Here is an 8,973-nt window from a genome sequence, read left to right as displayed (position 1 = left end):
CAGGCCCCCAGCCCTTCCTCCTTCAGAGCCTGGAGCCCAGGCCCCCAGCCCTTCCTCCTTCAGACCCTGGAGCCCAGGCCCCCAGCCCTTCCTCCCTCAGACCCAGAAGTCCAGGCCCCCAGCCCCTCCTTCCTTATTGACCAGGAGTCCTGGTCCCTAGGCCCTGGGGTCCAGATGTTCAGCTCTTTTCTGCCCTTGCCCTCAGATCCGGGAACAGCTGGAGGTGGCCCAGCGTGCCTACGAGGACATGGAGTTCCAGCAACTGGAGCGGGAGAGCTGGCAGGAGGAGGAGGGTCGGGAGGGCCCTGGAGGCTCGGCACCAAACCCCAAGATCCAGGAGCTTCAGGCCAGTGTGGCACAGCACAGGGTGAGTCGGGTGCGGCTGGGCCTGCCTCCCTCGCCATTGCTCTCCGTTCCCTCTACTCTGTGTCTAGGCCTTTCTCTGTCCTGGTTTCCTGCCTGTGCTTCTCAGAATAGTAACAAGGGTAGCTGACATTTACTGACCATTTACTATGTGCCAGGCACTGTCCTAAGCATATCAAGAGTATTAACTCACTGAATGCTTACAACAGTTGCATGAAGCAAGTTGTAAAATGGTGAAAGTAGTAGCGTCAGAACCTGTCTGCCTTAAGGCGGGATAATGAGAATCACCATCAACCCAAAGATGATTCCTATGAGGCGGAAATCAGACATACCTCCTCTCACCAACCTTTTTACCAATTCTGACACCAGCTGTCCCTCCTGCGGCACTTTCTGCTTCTCTGCTGGGTTCGATAATTCATTGCAACAGCCACACAGAACTCACAGCCATACGATTATGGGGTTTATTAGGGAAGTAATATGTTACAATTCAGGATTATGATCAATTTGGAAGTAACAGGAACAACTTGGGATACAGTTCTTTGATCAGGACAGCTTGTTCTTTGGCCGTGCCTGCAGGCAGGCCTCTGCCACCAGGCCCATCTTGGGCAAGTGTTATAACTCTAACCCTCTGCTGGTAAGTATCCGGAGGCACCCCACTCTGCCAGCAAGGCTCCTGCCTGAAGGCGCCCAGCTCTCTTGCTCTGTGGGCTGGGAAGCCCACTGTAGCCACCTTGCTCTGTGGGCTGGGAAGCCCACTATGCCATGTCACTCCAGTCTCCTTGTTCTGCTGCCACTGTTTCTCTGTCCCTGGACTCTGCTGTGCATGCCACCTCTTCTTGCCATCTCATGTCATCTCCAGTGTTACAGCTCTCTCTCTGTCTCAGGTCTAGGAAGTTGTCAGCACAAGGACTCTGGGTCCAAAGAATGCGCTCGACTCCCAGCTCTTATTCTTGATGGTAACGAGGTCCCCTTCAGCCGGTGTAGGATTGGCTCTGTTAAGCCTAGTGGGATGACAAAACTGACCAGCTCCCTCGTTAGGGTTCCATGCACCTTATTTGCATTAGCAACCCCCGCATGGGTTCCATGTACCTTATTTGCATAGTCCCACCCAATCACTTCCTGGGAGTTACAAGACCATGGCTAGAAAGGCCGTATAAAAAGCAATTCACTGCACCACATGAGCCCTATTATTATTTTTTCCATTTTATAAATGGAGATACTGAAGCTCCAGGTGTGCATGTCATTGTTGCCAAGGCCACTTAGTTTGTAGTGGGTAGAACTGGCATTTGAACCTGCTCAGTCTTCACCGTAACACTCTATGCTTCTCAGTCTCTAGTCCTAGAAGACGCTCCCACCAATCCCTTCTGGGAGCTTCACATTCAAGGGTCGGCCAAGTCCTGCGGTGGGGGGAGGCAACTTGTTTGACTGTATTTAAAACAAAGTTTCCCAGAGTTACTGGATTAGAAAGCTCTGACGTGCATCTCCTTTACCCACCTCTGTTTCTGGACCTCTCCCTGTCGCTCTCTCTTTTCCCTTCTTCTGTGTCAGGTAGTCCCTCTCTGTCTCTGTCCTCTTTGTCATCTTGTCTCCTTTCTCGCCACCTCTATCTTTTCGGTCCGTCTTGGTCCCTCTTCTCTGTGTCTTTATCTGGTTTGTTCCTCTGCCCGTTTCTCACCGTCTCTTTTCTCGGTGACGCTCTCTGGCTCTCGATCTCTGTGACAGACTCCCTCAGCTTTGGTGTGTATAACGAATTCTCTACTCCCCCACCCCACCCTAGATCTCTTCTGGACCCCTGAAGGGAAATGGGCACCAAGGAGCTCAACTCAGAGTCCCCTCCCCCGGGCAGCCAAGTCCCAGGGACTCTGTGAGCGGGTGGCGCAAACCTCAGGCTCTCAAGGAGGACCGGATTCTGGGGGAAGGTGGGCATGGGAAACCAGCTGGGAGTCTGGGGGCAGCTGAGTGACTTGGTTGTTGGGGTAACTTGCAGCGCCGGATCCAGGTCTTAGAGGAGCAGCTCAAGTCACTGGGGGAGCAGATGGCGGCTGAGAGCCGGGGGCTGAGCCGGAAGAAGGAGGAGGCTCTTCAGGCCCTGACTCAGGTGAATCTCCCCAGAGACCTGGTCCTATATCCTCACTTCCTCCCTGGCACCCCACCACTTCCCTGCACCCTACATGTCTCCTGGCATCAGGGAAAGCTGCTGGGATGACCCATTCCAACTTTGAAAGGTGGGTGCCCCTGTTGTCTTGCCTTCCCCTAGGAGCGGAGCCGACTGCTGGAGCTTAATCACCTTCAGGGAACACCTGGCAGGGACTTCTCTGAGCCCAACCAGGCCCTTACTAAGGTATGGGGGTTTCATGTGCCTGTCAGCCCCTCCTCCTGCAGGCCCACCAGGAGTCCAGCCCCCAGCCCCCTCCTCCCTCAGACCCAGGAGTCCAGGCCCCCAGCCCCCTCCTCCCTCAGACCCAGGAGTCCAGGCCCCCAGCCCCCTCCTCCCTCAGACCCAGGAGTCCAGACGTCAGCCCCCTCCTCCCTCATATCCTGAAGTCCAGGTCCCCAGGTCCTGCTTGTCAGGAAACCAGCAGTCTCTGCCCACAGTTGAGCTTATGCTGGGAGGCTGGACACTAAGCACCACATTCCAGCTCTCCTCGGGACTTCAGTGTTTCCATCTGAGAAATGGGCTGGCCCTGGAGGCATGGGCCAGGGCATCTGGGGCCTGACTGTTCCTCTGTGACCCTTCCAGCTCCCATTAACCTTCATCCCATCTGCTACAGCTCCTGTTCACCCAGAAGACAGACCGCCAGTTGGTGGTGCTCCAGGACCCCACTGCCCACACTGCTGCCACCACTACCTCATCCTGCCTCTTCTCTGTTCACAGCTCCCTGCAGGTGGCTCCCCACTGCTTGTTTTCCCTGAGTCTCAGTGTCGGTGGGGAGGGGCTGAGACTAGACAGGCCTATTGCGGGGGGCGGAAATGGTCCCACAACTTCCACTGTGGCTTCCTCTGTCCTGGGCAGGCTTGGGAGTAGCGATGGGGAAAGTTAATCAGCGGTATCTTTATCAGGCTCCGGCTTTATTGTTATTTTCTTTCTTCTTTGCTGGCAACTCTGGTGGCATAGTGGTTAAGGACTATGGCTGCTGACCAAAAAGTTGGCAGTTCAAATACGCTAGATGCTCCTCGGAAACTTTATGGGGCAGTTCTTCTCTGTCCTGTAGGGTCACTGTGAGTCGGAATCAACTCGACGGCAACGGGTTTGGTTTTTGGGTTTTTTCTTCTTTTCCTTAACCTCCTCAGCCATGCCTCCCCCAACAAAATGGCAAAATGGGAACATGTACACCCGGGAATAAATTTTGAAAGCGCTCAAACAGGGTACATTGCTAAGAAGGCCTCCCCAGCACTGGCCCACAGCCTCCCCCGTACCCCACCCCACTCCCCATCCCCAGAAGCGGTGTAGCTACTGGTGTCCTGAGTATCCTTCCAAATCTTAAAACTGGGGTCTCCAACTTATGAATGGGCCAGACTTTGATATGATAGTTTTTTTTTTTTTTAAATGAACTAGAATAGGAAATATCAGAATGTTGTACATGAAGTCGGGGTGAATGTTAGATGAAAGGTTTTGTTCAGTTGTCTGGAAACACAGTGAATGCTTAGAAGTTGGTAGCTCTTATTATAGCGTGCAAATTTTGTTTTTTCAGAAATGTGTATCTTGGCTGCTACTAGTTGCTCCTTCATAACTTCGTCGTATATCACGGAGATGGTTTTCTATTGATACATTTATTGATACATTTAGACTTGCTGGTCGTTTTTGATGACTGTAATTATAGCAATGTTAACAGTAGCAATAATAACAGCCCATATTTATTGAGTCCTTATAGCATGCCAGGAACCTGGGTGGCGCAGTGGTTAAGAGCTATGGCTGCTAATCGAGGTCAGCAGTTTGAATCCTCCAGCTGCTCCTTGGAAACTGTATGGGGCAGTTCCACTCTGTCCTGTAGGGTCACTGTGAGTTGGAATCAACTCCACGGCAATGGGGTATAGTATGCCAGGCACTGTTAGAAATGCTGTATATGAATTCACTCATTTAGTCTTTGCAACAACTCTATGAGGTAGGCTCTTTTATCTCCATTTTCTAGGCAAAGAACGTGAGGCAGAGAGGTTAAATTACTAGTATATGGCAGAGCTGGGATTCAAACCCAGGCACTCTGTTTTCAGAGCCTATGCTCTTAACCCTACTGGGCTTCCGGGTGGTACACTATTCTACCATGTTATCATTGAGCCAGCCCTCTGCAAATGGTGATTTCAGGTTTTTGCAACTTAAGCGACGCTGTTAGGGATACACGTGTGTGTGTGTGTCTTTGCACCAACCAGTTAAACCGGGTGCTATTGAGTTGCTTCCGACTCATGAAGAGACCCTTTGTGTGTCAGAGGAGAACTGTGCTCCGTAGGGTTTTCAGTGGCTGAGTTTTTTCAGAAGCAGATCACCAGGCCTTTCTTCTGAGGTGCTTCTGGGGAGACTCAAACCTCCAACCTTTGACTTAGCAGCTGAGCATGTTAACCATTTGCACCACCCAGGGACTCTTTAATATTAATTAATCAGTAGTTCATTAATGACAAATGATATTATGTATTATATAAAATCTTTTTGTATAATGTACACCATATAGTAAGTGTGTTAACGATATTCTAAATATCACTTGTTGTTGTTGTTACGTGCCGTCAAGCTGGCTCCGACTCATAGTGGCCCTGCGTACAGCAGAACAAAACACTGCCGGGTCCTGTGCCATCCTCACAATCATTGCTATATCGTTATTAATAATCAATCACTAATTAATTGTAATACATATAATAATATCGCTGTTAATTAGATATTGATTATTATTAATGATATTCTCATGTTAGAATAGTGTTACTATGTTTATAATTAGATGGTGGATATTATATAACATATCATTTGTCATTTAATTACTAATTAATTATTAATACTAATAATAAAGTTTTTCGAGCTTAATATAGGCCAGGGTCTGTTCTAAGCCTTTCTATCAGTTTGAGCCATATGGAATTGCTATTGTTTGGTGGTGAGAATGGTCTACTAATGGCAATTTGACATGATTCAACCTAATATAATCTCCTTTTTTGCTCAGAAAAACCAAAATCCCTAAAAGTAGGTCTTATTATTATCCTTGTTTGGGTAAAGGGTTACTAGAACCCTTTCTTCTTCTGTATGAGAAATGAAACTTGGGTTAACTTTCTAGCTCATTCCCGTGGAAACCAGATAGGGATGGCATGTCAGCTCTGTTGCCAGGAACGTGACTTCAGGTAAAATGATGCCTGATAGTGAACAGCCTGTCAGCAAATCCCTGGTGGGGAGCTGGGTCCATTCCTGTGGAGTCGTCCCCTGAGTTATTGGCTCTTGTGGGACGTGGGGCTTCTACACCCAAGTGGACCTCATTCCCACCAATGTGGATCTCATCTCCTTGTACTGGGCTGTCACTTGGGCCCAGACACTTGTCCCTGGACTTGTGACTGCCAGGCACTCTTCTGTATGTTTTGTACAAGGTCACTCATTTAATCTTGGCAACAACCCAAGGAAGGGTAGGGACGTGTTACCCACTTTACAGAGGGCAAACCTACCTGAGGGAAGAGAAATGACTTGCCAAAGCCACCCACGTAGGAACTAGCAGAGCTAAGATTTGAACCCAGAACCCAGGTCTGCCTGTTTCCACGGCCTGTGCCTTTCGGGAGATAAAAGATTTCCCAGGAATCGTTCAGAATCTAAGTGAGCACCATAGCTAACACAAGTTCAGAGGGGGCGGCTGAGGACCTCAGGGCACATAAAGAGCCCAAAACCCAAAAAAACCAAACCCATTGCCGTCGAGTCTGACTCATAGCGACCCTATAGGACAGAGTAGAACTGCCCCATAGGGTTTCCAAGGAGCAGCTGGTGGATTTGAACTGGTGACCTTTTGGTTAGTAACTATAGCTCTTAACCACTATGCCACCAGGGCTCCATGAAGAGCCTGGGGAGTATTTATTTACTCAGCTAGATAAACAGTAAATAAGTGAATAAATGAATGCATGAATTAACAAGTTATTCCTTTGGGCCCTTCCCTCTGTCTCCCTCCAAGTTATGTTAAATCCCTCTCAAACTCCACCCCTTGTTTCCCATACACCTAAGAGTACTGACTGTAAACCAAAAAAAAAAAAAAAAAAAACCATCAAACTCATTTCCATGGAGTCGATTCTGACTCATAGCAAACCTGTAGGACAGAGTAAAACTGCCCCATAGGATCTCCAAGGAGTGGTTGGTGGATTTGAGCTGCCGACCTTTTGGTTGGCAGCCAAGCTCTTAACCACTGTGCCACCAGGGCTCCATACTGACTCTGCTTGTGTTTAAATACCTGTTCTGTTCACTTCCCAGCTCAGTGATCTTAAACACTTAACCTCTCTGTACCTTGGTTTCCTTAGCTGCAAAATGGGGATAATAATAGCACCAGTGGTGAATGCGTTGAAGAGCTCAGCACATAGTAGGTGCTCAGTAAATGTGAGCTGCTGTGACTATGGTGATAACTACAATTGTTAGTATTATTACAATTATCATCCTTGTTCCGCCCACCCCCACCCTCATCTCTGGCTTGCATGACCCTGCACCAGCCTCCTCCCTGATGACCCCATCTTAATTTCTGTCTCCCAATAATTATTCTTCACACAACAGCCAGAGTGGTTTTTACCCTTTCTACTTCAGTTCCCCCCAACAAATGCCTCAGTGGCACCCCCCACCCCCCACACCAGGCTTCCTCACCAAGGCCTGCAAGTCGCTTATGATCTTGCCCCTGCCCACCTCTCACCACTCTCCCCATACTCACTCAGCTCAGCCACACTTGTTCCTGCCTCAGGGCCTTTGCACTTGCTGCTCTTCCACCTGGAACACGCTTCCCCTTACTCTTCCCCTGGCCAAGTCTTATCCTTTGACTCTTAGCATCAGCGTTCAGAAGTCTATCCCTGTTTTAATTGGAAGGTGATCCTCTTTTATAACACACTCTTCTCTTCCCTCACAGCAATTTCTGATTAAATGTTTATGTGTCTGATGGCTTATTCAGTTCATACAACATGAGCGCCACGTAGACAAGGGTTGGGTCTATCTTGTTAGCTGCCGTTGAGTCAGCCTCCAATTCATGGTGACCTCATGTACAACGGGATCGGACTGTTGTGCTCCATAGGGTTTTCTTTTAACCTGTACACAAATGCTTGTAGTAGCTTTATTTGTAATCACTAAAATCTGCAAACAACCCAGATGCCCCTCAGTGGGTGACTTGACAAACTGTGGTACATTTGTACAATGGAACGCCACTCAACAACAAAGGTGGACAAACTCTTGATAGATGCAACATGAGTGAATCTCAAAGGCATTACGCTAAGTGAAAGAAGCCAGTCTCAATATTCTTATATTCTGCATGATTCCACTTATATGACATTCTGGAAAAGGCAAAACTGTAAGGACAGAGAACTGATCAGTGGTTGCCAGGGTTGGGGTGAGAGGAGGGTTTGACTACAAGGGAGCACAGGACGTTTTTTGTTTTTGTTTTTTTTTTTGAAGTTGTGCTTTAGGTGAAAGTTTATAGCTCAAGTTAATTTCTCATACAAAAATTTATACACATATTGTTATGTGACCATAGCTGCAATCCCTGTAATATGACAGCACACTCCTCCTTTCCACCCCACATTTCCCATGTCCATTCAACCAGCTCCTGACGCTCTCTGCCTTCTCATCTCACCTCTGGACCGGAGCTGCCCATTTAGTCTCATGTATCTACTTGAGCTAAGAGGCACACTCTTCACAAGTATTATTTTATGTCCCACAGTCCAGTCTAATCTTTGACTGCAGAGTTAGTTTTGAAAATGGCTTTAGTTCTGGGTTAACAGAGTCTGAGGGCCATGTCTTCTGGGGTTCTCTAGTCTCCGTCCGAACGTTAAGTCTGGTCTTCTTACATGAACTTGAGTTCTGCACCCCACTTTTCTCCTGCTCTGTCAGGAGCTCTCTGTTGTGTTCCCTGTCAGGGTGGTCATTGGTGGTAGCCAGGCACCATCTAGTTCTTTTGGTCTCAGGCTGATGGAGTCTCTTGTTTCTGTGGCCCTTCTGTCTCTTGGGCTAATATTTTGCTTGTATCTTTGGTGTTCTTCATTCTCCTTTGCTCCAGGTGGGTTGGGACCAATTGATGCATCTTGGATGGCCACTTGCTAGCTTTTAAGACCTCAAACACTACTCACCAAAGTGGGATGCAGAACATTTTCTTAATAAACTTTATTATGCCAGTTGACCTAGATGTCCCGCAAAACCATGGACAAGGACATTTTTTAGTGTGATGGAACTGTTCTGTATCCCGTGATTATAGGGTTTTTTAAAAAAAATTTATTCCCATACAAAAATTTATACATACATTGTTATGTGACTCTAATTGCTCTCCCCATATTGTGACAGCACACTCCTCCTTTCTACCCGATTCCCCATGTCCATTCAACCAGCTCCTAATCCTCTCTGCCTTCCCATCTCACCTCCGCACAGAAGCTGCCCGTTTAGTCTCTTGTATCTACTTGAGCTAAGAGGCACACTCCTCA

The 8,973-nt window shown here is 48.2% G+C and overlaps 1 protein-coding gene across 1 annotated transcript in view; it reads left to right on the top strand.

The window, feature by feature from the left end:
• Positions 1-8,973, top strand: part of PHLDB3 (pleckstrin homology like domain family B member 3) — a 35,455-nt gene that overhangs the window by 7,614 nt on the left and 18,868 nt on the right. Inside the window, 4 exon segments of the mRNA XM_023742776.1 lie at positions 206-367; positions 2,324-2,461; positions 2,621-2,704; positions 3,135-3,248. Of these exon segments, the coding sequence (XP_023598544.1) occupies positions 206-367; positions 2,324-2,461; positions 2,621-2,704; positions 3,135-3,248 (498 nt within the window).

The sequence above is a fragment of the Trichechus manatus genome, unplaced genomic scaffold (genome assembly GCF_000243295.1).
Source record: "Trichechus manatus latirostris isolate Lorelei unplaced genomic scaffold, TriManLat1.0 scaffold00216, whole genome shotgun sequence".
NCBI classification, from domain to species: Eukaryota; Metazoa; Chordata; class Mammalia; order Sirenia; family Trichechidae; genus Trichechus; species Trichechus manatus.
Note: the sequence above shows the minus strand (reverse complement) of the source record. Positions and strands in the feature narration are given on the sequence as shown.